The following is a 12265-nucleotide window of genomic DNA, read 5'->3' on the forward strand; positions in this document are numbered from 1 at the left end:
GTCTGTCCTGAGGCATCGGACTTTATCCCTCCCAAATTTCTACATAATTTTCTTTGATTTTCAAGCATGCCTTTGGTCTCACTAGATTTCAATCTGTCATTTGTTTATAGTTCGAGATAAAACACTACACTCAAGTGGCAGTTAGCTGCCGCCCTGGGTGCTTTCTTGACTGAGCTGGGTGACGTCATCAGTCCCTTGAACCCACTTGGCTTCTATCGGCTGTGCGGAGGAAGAAAGAGAGTTGTCCATGTTATAAGTGGCACAAGTGATAGATGCACATGGAAGGCTCTCATGACTTATGAAAAGAGATTCGGGAAGCTTCAGGTACAAAGTTTGTGAATGAATGATGGCAAGATAGGCAGGAATGCAGGGTCTGGCCTGTTCAGACACAATTCCACCAAGCAGTAGGGAACGATGCTCTCATCTCATGCCTGGCACAGAAAACGTAGCCCTTATTTCATTTAGCTTCCACCTACGAGAATGTTCCACCTTAACTCCAGAAACTGCTCTCTCCTGTCCTAAACTCTCCTTCCCCCTCTCCCTCTCCCCCTTCCTTTCCCCCTCCCTCTCCCCCTCTTTTTCCCTCTCCCTCTCCCCTTCCCCCTCCCTCTCCCTCTCCCTCTCCAACTCCAGTTAGTTGCAATCCTCGCTGAGCTCACCTGTCTCTTGCTAGCTCCTTGCCTCAGGCTTCTCTGGATGGCACACAGAACAAACAGAACATGTGCTTTGCACCCGCTTGTGTGACCCAAAGATGACAATAACAAAATTCAAATATGAAGGGAAAAGTACTAGCTTAAATTGTGAACACCCAATTTGTGGAAGGCTTTGGAGGACAGTGGGAGCCCCAGCCCATCCACAGAGTATCTAGGCAAATTAAGCTGCTGGCAGATCCCCCTCTCTAGCCACAGGTGAGGCTCTCAAACAGCTTTCCTCTCCGATGGAGATCATTGTGATCCTGATTCTGTTGGACTGACCTTGACACTTATGTCAGTTGACCTCCCTCTTGACCCAACCTGAATTTGTTCCAGGTGCAAGTGGTTGTTGCTTGATCCATGGCAAAAATTTCTTCCCGGGCTTTTTAAATATTGATGGTGGTCTTTTCTTCCTTACTCATTATTTGTATTTTTATCCTTGTGTTATTACTGTTTTATCCTTGCACTTTATTTTTGGTTTTGTTTTTTATTGTTTCTGTTTGGCTTTCCAGTTTGTAAAGCACCGAAGGAGTGGATGCATAAAGACAATAACTGATGTAAGGGTTTATAGGAGATGTAGTGCGGTAGGAGGAGTGGAGAAAGGCGGGTGAGGGGATTTGGGGAGCAAGCAATGCATGCAGGAGTGGGGAGGGAGCACTAGAACGGATTGTGATTACACAGCTCAATTTAAAAACAACTAAAAACCATTTAAAAGGGTTCTAAAATTGATTGCAGTGATGGTTGTACAATTATTTTTATATGATTGACCTATTGAATTGTATGATATGTGGATTATGTGCCAATAAAACTGTTAGGGGAAAAAAACAACCCTGTCCTTCGGAAACAGTGGAACTGGAGCTTGGGTCCCGGTTCTGAGATTGCGGCATGTATTTAGGCTGTTGCACTCCTCCGGAAGCCCTGGTGGCAGAGTGTGTCAGGTGCTCGGCTGCTCATCAGAGGGTGGCTGTCGGAACCTGCCAGATGTCCCAGAGGAGGACCAGGTAGTCGTCTCCTTCCATGAAGTGTTTTATTTTTTTAAGTTTGGAAAGGCGTTTATTTAAAAACAGGAAAAAGCTTTGGTATTTCAAAACCCAACAATCATCAATTACTAGAAAGTTAAACCACTCCCCCCAACCCCAAAGTACAAACCCACAGGTTTCCAAAGGTCAAGGAGAGGACCTCCCATGGCCTCCCAATGCCAGAGGCCACCTCAATGGGGAGTCACCGCCCAGCCTCACCAACTGACGGAGACCCAAAAACCACCCAACCACAGCCACAAAAATAACTTAAAATTTTATTCTACAGAGAACACATTACATTCAACTAAGAACAGTTTGTCCTAAACAAATTTCTCAAAAGAGGGTCCGTTTCCTGGGTGGGACAGAGTAGTGGGGCGTGGAAGGAGCGAGTCCAATTTCAAGTATTTCCATATGGGTTCATTTGATTGAGCCGGAAGCTTACATGAAGTCCACATATCTGCCTCTCCCCCGGCGCGGAGCTGGGGCACCCCCAGCAAGGCACTGACAGTGGTGGCTTCTGGAGACCCCTGCAGAGCAGCCCGTGTCCATGCTTGCTGTGCGTGCAGCGGCGGTCCATCTGCCCATCTAGCCCTGAGACACGGGGATCTTCCTAGTGGACTCAGGTTGTACTTGTGTTGTGCTTGGCTTCCTTTGCTTAGCATAATTTCCTCCAACTCTCCCCATGAGAGGATGTGCTTCATGTGTTCATCACAGCTTTGGAAACAGTGAAGCAGTTCTTTGGTCCTGTAGAGTCGCTATCAGTAGAAATGACTCAACAGCATTGTTTTTTATTTGGGGTTTTTTTTTTCAGCTTTCTTATCTGTAAAATGGGTATATGTAGAGAGGGATCTGTATATAAAATCTCACTGCAGGGTCGACCTGCCCCTGTGGATTGCCAAGATTCTCATTCTACAGTAGTAGAAACCTTTGTTTTGCTTCCTTGAGCAGCAGGTGGTTTTGAACTGCTGACTTTGGGTTGTAGCCCAACTCCTAACCACGACCCCACCAGAACACCTTAAAATTATAACAGTACTTAATCATGTGATTTTTATGGAGTTCCTGGGCTGCGCAGTTAATGCCTTCAGTTGCTAACTAAAACGTGGGAACTTTGAGACCCTAGGTTCCCAAGCTTATTTGGCGTATTTCCCCTTTTTCAGGAAAACAAAGCAAAACAAACCATTACTCACTGCTCACCCCACCCCACACACACAGCAATTAACTTTTTTTTTTACTACAGCCCATAATCCAGGGTAAATGTAGCTATTAGCTTTGGGAATGTACCCCTGAATTGTTCCAGTGCCCCCCAGGAGGCACTCTTGGTGATCTGCTTCTAAAAATGGATCACTTTGCACGCTGTGAGCACCGTCCTACTCTGACCCACATGGAGTCACTATCATTCAGAGATGACCAGATACCAGCTAGAATAGTTGTTAGGACAACTGACTGAGAAAGCACACAGTGGCAGATTGTAAGCACTCAACAGACATTGCTATCCTGTCCAGCCTGGCTAATGGTGGAACTTTGTACAAGGGGGACTTCAGAAAGTTTGTGGGGAAATGGAAGTAAAAGATAATGGATTTCCACGCCCCCCCCCAAAAAAAACCTTTTGATCATTAAAGTCCATGAACAGTACAAATTGTTTTCATGTATCTGCTAAGCAAAAGGTTGTAAATTTGAGACCACCCAGTAACGCTACAAAAGAACAGCAACCTGTTGATCCACCACCGTGAAGACCCCAGCTAAGAAAGCCATGTGGGGCACTTGTGCATGGTGACACGTGAAATCAGCATGAGTTGAATTGACTTTTAATCTTGGCCATAGAAGACCCGACCTTCTATTTAAAAAAAAGTATGGACCTTTTTTTGGACAGGTTATCACACACGGCAGCATTGTCTGTCTGAAAGCATGCTCCCCGGTGTGGTGCTGATCTGGCGCCAATGCACAGATGCCACCAGAGTCACCATGCTGGCCCGTCTTCCTCCCAGTCACAGGCACCAGGAGGGAGGAGTTTGGAGATGGGGTCTTGGGCTACTGCTGTGTGGCAAAGGATGGAAGAAAGTGTGTTAGCCTGGGTTGACTAGAGAAACAAATTCATAGACACACACGTGTAGATAAGAAAGAGCTTTATATAAAATAGTAATTGTATATTAAGAAAATATCCCAGCTCAGCCCAGAACATATCCATAAGTCCAATGTAAGCCCATATGTCCAATACCAATCTATAAATTCCTCTTCAGACTCACGAGCACATGCAATGACGCCGAATGCAGGAAAATCACAGGCCAGTGGGCGGAAAGTCTTGTGTATCCAATGGTGCTGGAAGCATCTCAGTGCTGGCAGGTGTCTCCATGTGGCTCCTCCAGCCCCAGTGCTCTGGCTCCATCAGTGTAGCTCCATGTGGTTTGTCAACAGGAATGTCTCGAGGACAGAGTGGGTCTGGCCTCCAGTGAGCTAGTTATCTATGTTGTGCCTCCAAATGAGGTCATCAAGCTGCGACCTGATTGACAGGCTAGACTCCACCCCTTTGCAAGTTGATAGATTATGTAACTGTCACAGGATGGGAATTGGATTTTTGACAAGTGCTATAATGTCCATCTTTCCTAAGGGTTGCCTGGTTCTTCTTCCCTCCAAGATTTGATACTTTCAACCTCTGGTTGAAACTATGTCCCCACCCCCACTCCCACCCCACTTGTTCTTTTCTCTTCTTGAACACACAAGTCACTCACAGAAATATAACCCAAAGTGTCTCCTTTCCTACTTCTAAAGTGGTAGCTAGGTCTCATCAGGTAACTGTTGAACGAACCCAGAGCGATTGGTGGAAGCCAAAATCCAATTAATCAGCTTACCAGAGAGCCAGGCTAATGCATGACTACCTTGACGACTGAGACTTTTTGCTTTTCTCTCTTTTAATCATTTTATTGGGGGCTCATACAACTCTTATCATAATCCATACATATATCCATTATGTCAAGCATATTTGTACATATGTTGCCATCATCGTTTTCAAAGCATTTTCTTTCTAGTTGAGCCCTTGGTATCAGCTCCTCATTTTCCCCCTCCCTGCCTTATGAACCTTTGAAAATTTATAAATTACTATTATTTTTCCATGTCTTGCACTGTCCGATGTTTCCCTTTACCCCCTTGTCTTTTGTCCATCCCCCTGGGAGGGGGTTATAGGTAGGTCATTGTGATCAGTTCTCCCTTTCTCCCCTCACTTTCCCCTTCCCCTCCTGGTATGGCTACTCTCGATATTGGTCCTGAGGAGTTTCTCTGTCCTGTACCCCCTGTGTTTCTAACTCTCTGTCCTGTACTCCCTGTGTTTCCAACTCTTATCTGTACCCATGTACATGCTCTGGTCTAGCCAGATTTGTAAGGTAGAATTAGGGTCATGATAGTGGGGGGGGGAAGCATTAAAGAACTAAAGGAAGGTTGTGTGTTTCATCGGTGCTATACTGCACCCTGACTGGCCCATCTTGTCCTCATGACCCTTCTGTAAGGGGATGTCCAATTGCTTACAGATTTAGGCCTCCACTCCGCACCCCCCACCTCATTCACATTATGATTTTTTTGCTCTGGGTCTTTAATGTCTGATACCTGATCCCATCGACACCTCATGATCACATAGGCTGGTGTGCTTCTTCCTGTGGACTTTGTTACTTCTCAGTTAGATGGCCACTTGTTTATCCCCAAACACTATATCTTTTGATAGCTGGGCACCATCAGTTTTCTTCATCACATTTGCTTATGCACTCACTTTGTCTTCAGCGATCATGTTGGGAAAGTGAGCATCTCAGAGTGCCGGATTATTAGAACAAAGTGTTCTTGTGTTGAGGGAGTACTTGAGTAGAGGCCCAAAGTCCATCTGCTTCCTTAATACTAAACCTGTGAATATATGCACATAAATCTATTTCCCCGTTGTTATATATAAATATATTTACATATATACATGCCTGTATTTAGATGTCTATAAATGCCGTTTGCCTCCTAGTTCTTTCCTCTATTTCCTTTTACTTTCCTCCTGTCCCACTATCATGCTCAGCCTTGATGTGAGCGTGACAACTAAGGCTTTTAGTCAGGCATTTTTGTAACACAAGGTTGAAGAGCATTTAAAACTCGCCTGTACTTGAGTCATAAAAACCAGAATGAAGAGGCATTCTTATGATTCTACCTTGAACTCAGCCATTATTCTTCTCTGAGGAAATGGCATTGCAAGCTGACTCCAGAGACGATGTCTTCCTGAAAGCCTGTGCTTTTACAGGAAGCTCTGGGGCCTGCCAGGACATTGCTGGGCTCTGGCTAGCAGAGAGAGGTGGATAGGAAAGGACGCACAATGAGAACTCCAGTTCCTGGTCCATTCTTCAGCCGGCCGTGTTAACTGTATAACTGTGGCCCCTCCTCTGGCATTTAACCTCTCTCCTCTGTAAGGACCACACTAGCTTGGCTAAACATAAAGGAAGGCTAGGGGGAAAGCTCAAATGACGTTATAGGCCATTTCCTTTTAAAACGTTAAGGAAACTTCACAGGAAACATCATGTCAGGCTATGTTGATCACACATTGCCATCTCTGCATGTTCTGCAAAGCTTGTCTGCACACCCTTGAGGGGTCCACTCACTCTCCCCCACCCCACCAATGACCTTCATGTCACGGTTCCGCGTCAGACTTCTCCTCAGAGAGCTAAATCACTGTGACTAAGGAGCCCTGGCTTGGAGGGGTCCACTCACTCTACCCCACCCCACTGATTCACTACCAATTAACTTCATGTCCTGTTAAACTCAGAGAGCGAAATCACTGTGACTAAGGAGCCCTGGTATTGCAATGGGTTAAGTGTTGGGCTGCTAACCACAAGGGGGCCAGTTCGAATCCACCAGTCACTCCACAGGAGAAAGATGAGGCTACCTGATACTGTAAAGATTTACAGTCTTGAGAAGCTTAAGCAGTTCTACTGTGAACTAAGAGTTCTAGGTACTATAGCACCGATGAAACACACGACATTCCTCTTGATTTCTTGAGGCTCCCTCGCCCCTCACTATCATAAACCCAGTCTTGCCTTCCACTTTGGGCTAGCCCGAAGCCTGTACAGTGGTACAGATAAGAGCTCAGGACACACAGAATCCAGGTTAGATAAACCCCTCAAGAACAGAAACAGGAGGGGAGGAGTAAGGGGGGGATGGGGAGGGGAGGAAAGGGGAATCGATTGCAATGATTGACACAAAACCACCACCTTCACCACCACCCCCAAGGAGGATGAACAGCAAAAACCATGGGGGATGGGAGACAGCGGTTGGTGTAAGATATGAAAATAAATAATAATTTATAATCTATCAAGGGATCATGGTGGGGGGAGGGGGGAAAGTTGCAGATACCAAGGTCTCAAATAGATAAGTAAATGTTTAGAAAATAATGATGGCAACATATGTACAAATATACTTGATACAGTTGGTGTATGAATTGTTATAAGAGGTGTAAGAGCCCCCAATAAAATGACCTTTACAAAAAGAGCCCTGTAAGCAAGAATCAACATGACAGCAGTGAACTGGCGTTTATTTCGTTTCCATTTTGCAAGTAGCACGGTGAAAGGAGAACGGGAATCAGTTGGCACCCACTTTTCCAGAAGCAGTTCACGGTTCACCACCCCTCGTCATCCCGGCTGGCCTCGCTGGCTTCCCATTCCTCAGGACAGAATGTTTTGAGGAGCATCTGCCAACATCTGCTGTCCTGCTGTGGCTCTGGGAAGATTAAAGGAAGAGCCGGCACACACTGCTTCCTTTTGGTCGTGGTTCTTAGTGAGATATAGAGCACCCTTCCTTCCGTAAAACAATGAAATATGCATTCCTGCACCATCTTGATGGTTGGAATGTCCGAGACCCTTGTGAGGGCCGCTGTGTCGCTCCATTTTATTGAGGACCTCTCTCATTATCACTGGCCCCTGCTTTACCAAGCAGATGGCCTTTCCTGAGGATGTGTGCAAAGGAAGCACGCCCAAGTCTTACCGTCCTCCTTTGTCTGCTTGCATTTCATCAGAGACCGATTTGTTTGTTCTTCTGGAAGGTCATGGGATGGTCAGTATTCTTCATCAACAGCACGGCCACAATAGCTCACAACTCAAACTTCAAAGGAAGTAAAGCCCGAAGTGCGTACCACACCTCTTCAAGGCCCCTCGCATGAGCTATTTCCCAAACAATTCATGCAGCAGCTACAGCATAAAGCAACCTAAGCAATTACTCCGTGGGTTTTGAAACTTAGAACGTCTTTCAGGAAAAGCATGTAGCAGGTTTGAGAATCGACCTAAGTGGTGGAAGTCGTTTAAGCCGCCAGGAAGCATGGAAGGCTGGCCTGCCCAGCTATTGGTCATCGTCTCCATGGGAGATGCTGTAAAGCTGAATGTTAGTTTCATTACCACTATTTACTAAGCAGTTACTGGGCTTCCCCAGACTACCTGGACCTCACCCCTGGAGTGTTTGTATACAGTAGCTTTTTCCCTGTGCCCCTTTTGCGTTTTTCTTTTCTTTTCATTTTTTTTAATAAACTTACCTGAGTGGACTCATGTAGTACTTGTCCTTTTGTGCTTGGTTTATTTCGCTTAGCATAATGTCCTCCAGGTCTTCCCTTGTGGCGATATGCTTCATGCGTTCATCACTGCTTTTTAGCGATGCATAGCACTCCATTGTGTGTATGTACCACCGTTTTTTAATCCATTCATCTCTTGATGGAAATTTGGGTTGTTTCCAACTGCTTGCAAATGTGAACTGTGCAGGGATAAACATTGGAGCACAGATGTCTGGCCGTGGTTTGTTTCTTGCCTCTTCTGGGTGTATGCCCAGTAGGGGGATTGCTGGGTCATATGGTAGCTCAATTTCCATCTGTTTTTAGAAATCACCAAATCGATTTCCATAGTGGCTGTACATACCTACAGGTCCACCAGCAGTGAATGAGAGTTCCTATTTCACCACAGCCCCTCCAACACTTGTTGCTTTCTGGTTGTTTTTTTTTTAATTGGGCTATCTTTGAGGGTGTTGGGTGCTATCCCATAGTTGTTTTGATTTGCATTTCTCTTATGGTTAATGATCAGGAACATTTTCTCATGTTTATTGGCCATTCGGATTTCAGACTCTGTGAAACTTCTGTTCGGGTCCTTTGCCCACCTCCTCAGTGGGAAGTTAGTTTTTCCCTTATTGTAAGCTTGCAAAGTATTGTAGATTTTAGTAAAAAGGCCTTTGTCTGATGTGTCATTGCTAAAGGTGTTTTCCCAGTCGGTGGGCTCTCTTATTACTCTCTTGGTGAATTCTTTTGAAGTACGCTGGTGACTTATCTTCAATATATCCCACTTGTCTATTTGTGACTCCTCTGTATTTGTATCCTTCCCTATTTCCAATAGCCGATGTATTCCCTGTACCAGGGTTCTCAGGTGTATCCCAATTCCCTCATCAATGGCTCTAATTACTTTGGGTTTTATCTCATGGTCTGTGATCCACCTTGAGTTTATTCTTGTGTATGGAGTGAGGTAAGGGTCTTGCTTCATTTTTCTGCAGGTAGATTTCCATTTTTTCCAGCATCATTTATTAAAGAGGGCATCTGCTTCCCATTTGATACTTTTTGTGCCCTTATCAAAAATCAGTTGCCTGTATGCTGATGTTTTTATTTCTGGGTCTTCAGCTCATTTCCGTTGATCTGAGTATCTGTCATTGTACCAGTACCACACTGTTTTGACTACTGTGGCTGTATAATATGTGCTAAAGTCAGGTAGTGCAAGCTCTACAACTTCTTTGTCCTTCTTCTTGAGGAATTCTCTGCTAATTCTGGGCTTCTTCCCTCTCCATATGAAGTTGGTAATCAGTTTTTCCAATTCTTTGAAGAAGGATGGTGGTATTCATATCGGTATAGCATTGAACTTTTATAGTGCCTTGGTCAGAACTGACATCTTTACTATATTGAGTCTGCCAATCCACGAGCATGGGATGTTCTTCCATTTATTGAGGTCACTCTTGGTGTCTTGTAACCCACCTAACTTTTTTACCGGTGCAGCCTCCCAGTCACTGGTGATTTGGAGGAGCGAACAAGTAGATTGCTGGGCTGGTGGGTTTTCTTTTCTGCTGATAATCCTCTCCAGTTGTGGGGAGAGGTGTGGAGTAGCAGGAGCAAGTGAAAGACCATCTAGCTAGTCCTTGAAAGCTTCAACTTGATCTTGGTCTACTTGTTGTAAGTGGTGCCATGAATGGTGGTGGTGGTGGTTGTGGTGATTCTTTCTTGGTTAAATAAGCCTATGAGATGAATTATTTTGAGAATAAGTTGTGCCAGAACCTTTAATAGACCAATATGCTCAGAATGCTCCCATAGGGAGGACCAAAATTCCCTAGTGTTTGGAGCATGATGCTTTTTCTTCGTGCTACGGGTGTCATGGTGGGTTATCCATTGGGCTGTGAACTACAGGGCCAGCAGTTCAAACCAGCGCCTCCACAAAAACCACAGCCTCCAAACCCCTTTGGAGTTTCCTTTGAGACAGTTCTGTCCTCGCCTACAAGTCAGAAGTCAACTCGATGGCAGTGACTTTGTTGTTTTCATTTTCTGAATAGACTCAGAGCCCTCATCGGACCAGTCCTGTTACTAAAATTAAATGTACTCCTAGCAGATTTGAGCAGCTGTACGGTTTTCAGTGTACATATCTTAACACAGTCCCGTTTAAGTTGTGTTACTTTGAGTACTTCGGTGACTAATGCTGCTTTCTCCCCACAGAACATTGATATCACCAACTTCAGCAGCAGTTGGAGTGATGGTCTGGCCTTCTGTGCACTCCTCCATACCTACCTGCCTGCCCACATCCCCTACCAGGAGCTGAATAGCCAGGAGAAGGTGAGTGACTGCTCAGTCGCATTTGGTGATCTTCCAGAAATACAAGGGAATTCCTATTTCTAGTGATACATTCTAACGTGGGTGGATTCGCTAGACCAGAAGTAGAAAGCAAGATTTGCAAAGACTTTAAGAAGTTCCTGGAAAAGTCTTTTAATTCTGCTTTCTGTGATCTTTTTGAAGTTCCCTTAATTGATACCAGGCAGGCACAGCCCTCTCATTCGTAGTGAACACTTCTCAGTTTCCCTTCTCAGTATACGTTCCTTGTTAACTGGAAAATGCAGTTTGCTGTGGTAGCAGAAGTGCCTGTCAGTCTGACAGAATCTCACTTTCAGAGTTGCAGAAAGACTTTGGTTTACGTTTGTTAGTTCTGTTCCAAAAAAACCAGCTCAAACAAACTTGAGAAGCTGTATATTCTATCATTTTTTTAAAAGGCTTTTAATTGTTAGTGGGTAGTTTGCCTCAGTTTTACGTTCAGTGAAGCATGCACGCTCTATTTCATCTCATTCACTGAATTCCCATCAGTGTGGCATCGCCATCACACACACACACACACACGCCCACATGTGTCCGGTCTCCATTCTTTCTTTACCCTTTGAGTTTCATTCTTGGGTAAGTGCTGCCTTTTTTATCTCAAATAATTGATTATGCTAAAGAATGCTTACCTCACGATTGTTATTGTTTCCCTTATAAACTTACCTAGTCTTTGGCCAAAAACAGAACTTGGGGAATAAGTTTGGTTCCAGACCTGAAAGGTGACTGAGAGCCATAGATTCAGGAGTTCTACCAGTCTCGATAAGACAGCAAGCCTGGCCGCCTTCATGCTTTTGAGTTTTGTTCTGCATCCCTGTCTGTCTCCCCATCTATGCAAGACTTTGTAATAGTGGTCCCTTTCAGAGCAGTTGATGATGGAGCTGGGCACCATCTAGTTCTTCTGGTCTCAGGGTTGTGGAGACTGATGTTTGCATGCTCCATGACTTCATTGACCTCATTGTTTTCATGTGTCTACAAGCGTCGTCACTCTTCTTCCCTCTGGATAGAGAGACCCATAGTTGCACCTTAGATGGCTACTTACAAACTTTTAAGACCCTGGTTACTTTTTACCAAAGTGAAAACTTTGTGGGCCGTGTTATGCCAGTTGACTTTAGTGCCCCCAAACCATAGTCTTAAGCTTCCAAGATAATGAGTCATTCCTCCAAGGTGCCTGGTCATGCCAGAGAAGTTTTCCATCACTTTGCCCGCTGTGGATTCCACCCATTCATGGATTTAGTTGTAACAAAACTAAATATCCATGCGTGAATATCATTTTTTAGGTTTTCCGTGTACTCATCTGCACATTAAAGACTTTGAGAAGTCCTACATAGAAGAAACTTAGGTGACTTAGTTTAATCCAAGATATTTTAGATCCACAGAACCTTTTTAAAATACATACATAATCACCTATATTAAAGGTTAAGGTTGGCAAGTTTCAGGTTAAAGGCAGGCTCTGTGGGTTAGTTATTCTCTGCCATTGACAACATGTAAGTGAATAAGTATGGTTGTATACCAATAAAATTTTATTTTCAAAAATAGGGCTGTAGGTCAGATTTGGCTCACAGGCTGTGCTTTAACAGCTCCTGACCTCAAACACCCCGTAAAATGATGTTCCACAGAGTGCATACTGTGGAAAATGCTATGCTAGGCTCTGCACCCATTCACTCACCAAGACT

At 44.6% G+C, this 12265-nt stretch overlaps 1 protein-coding gene across 3 annotated transcripts in view; it reads left to right on the forward strand.

Annotated features, from left to right (window-relative positions):
* SPECC1 (sperm antigen with calponin homology and coiled-coil domains 1) overlaps positions 1-12265 on the forward strand; it is a 286549-nt gene that overhangs the window by 247953 nt on the left and 26331 nt on the right. For all 3 annotated transcript variants that reach the window (XM_075561007.1, XM_075561008.1, XM_075561009.1), the window contains one exon: positions 10443-10559. In XM_075561007.1, the coding sequence (XP_075417122.1) occupies positions 10443-10559 (117 nt within the window). The remainder of the gene's footprint in view (positions 1-10442; positions 10560-12265) is intronic.

This window comes from Tenrec ecaudatus, chromosome 10, assembly GCF_050624435.1.
Source record: "Tenrec ecaudatus isolate mTenEca1 chromosome 10, mTenEca1.hap1, whole genome shotgun sequence".
NCBI classification, from domain to species: domain Eukaryota; kingdom Metazoa; phylum Chordata; class Mammalia; order Afrosoricida; family Tenrecidae; genus Tenrec; species Tenrec ecaudatus.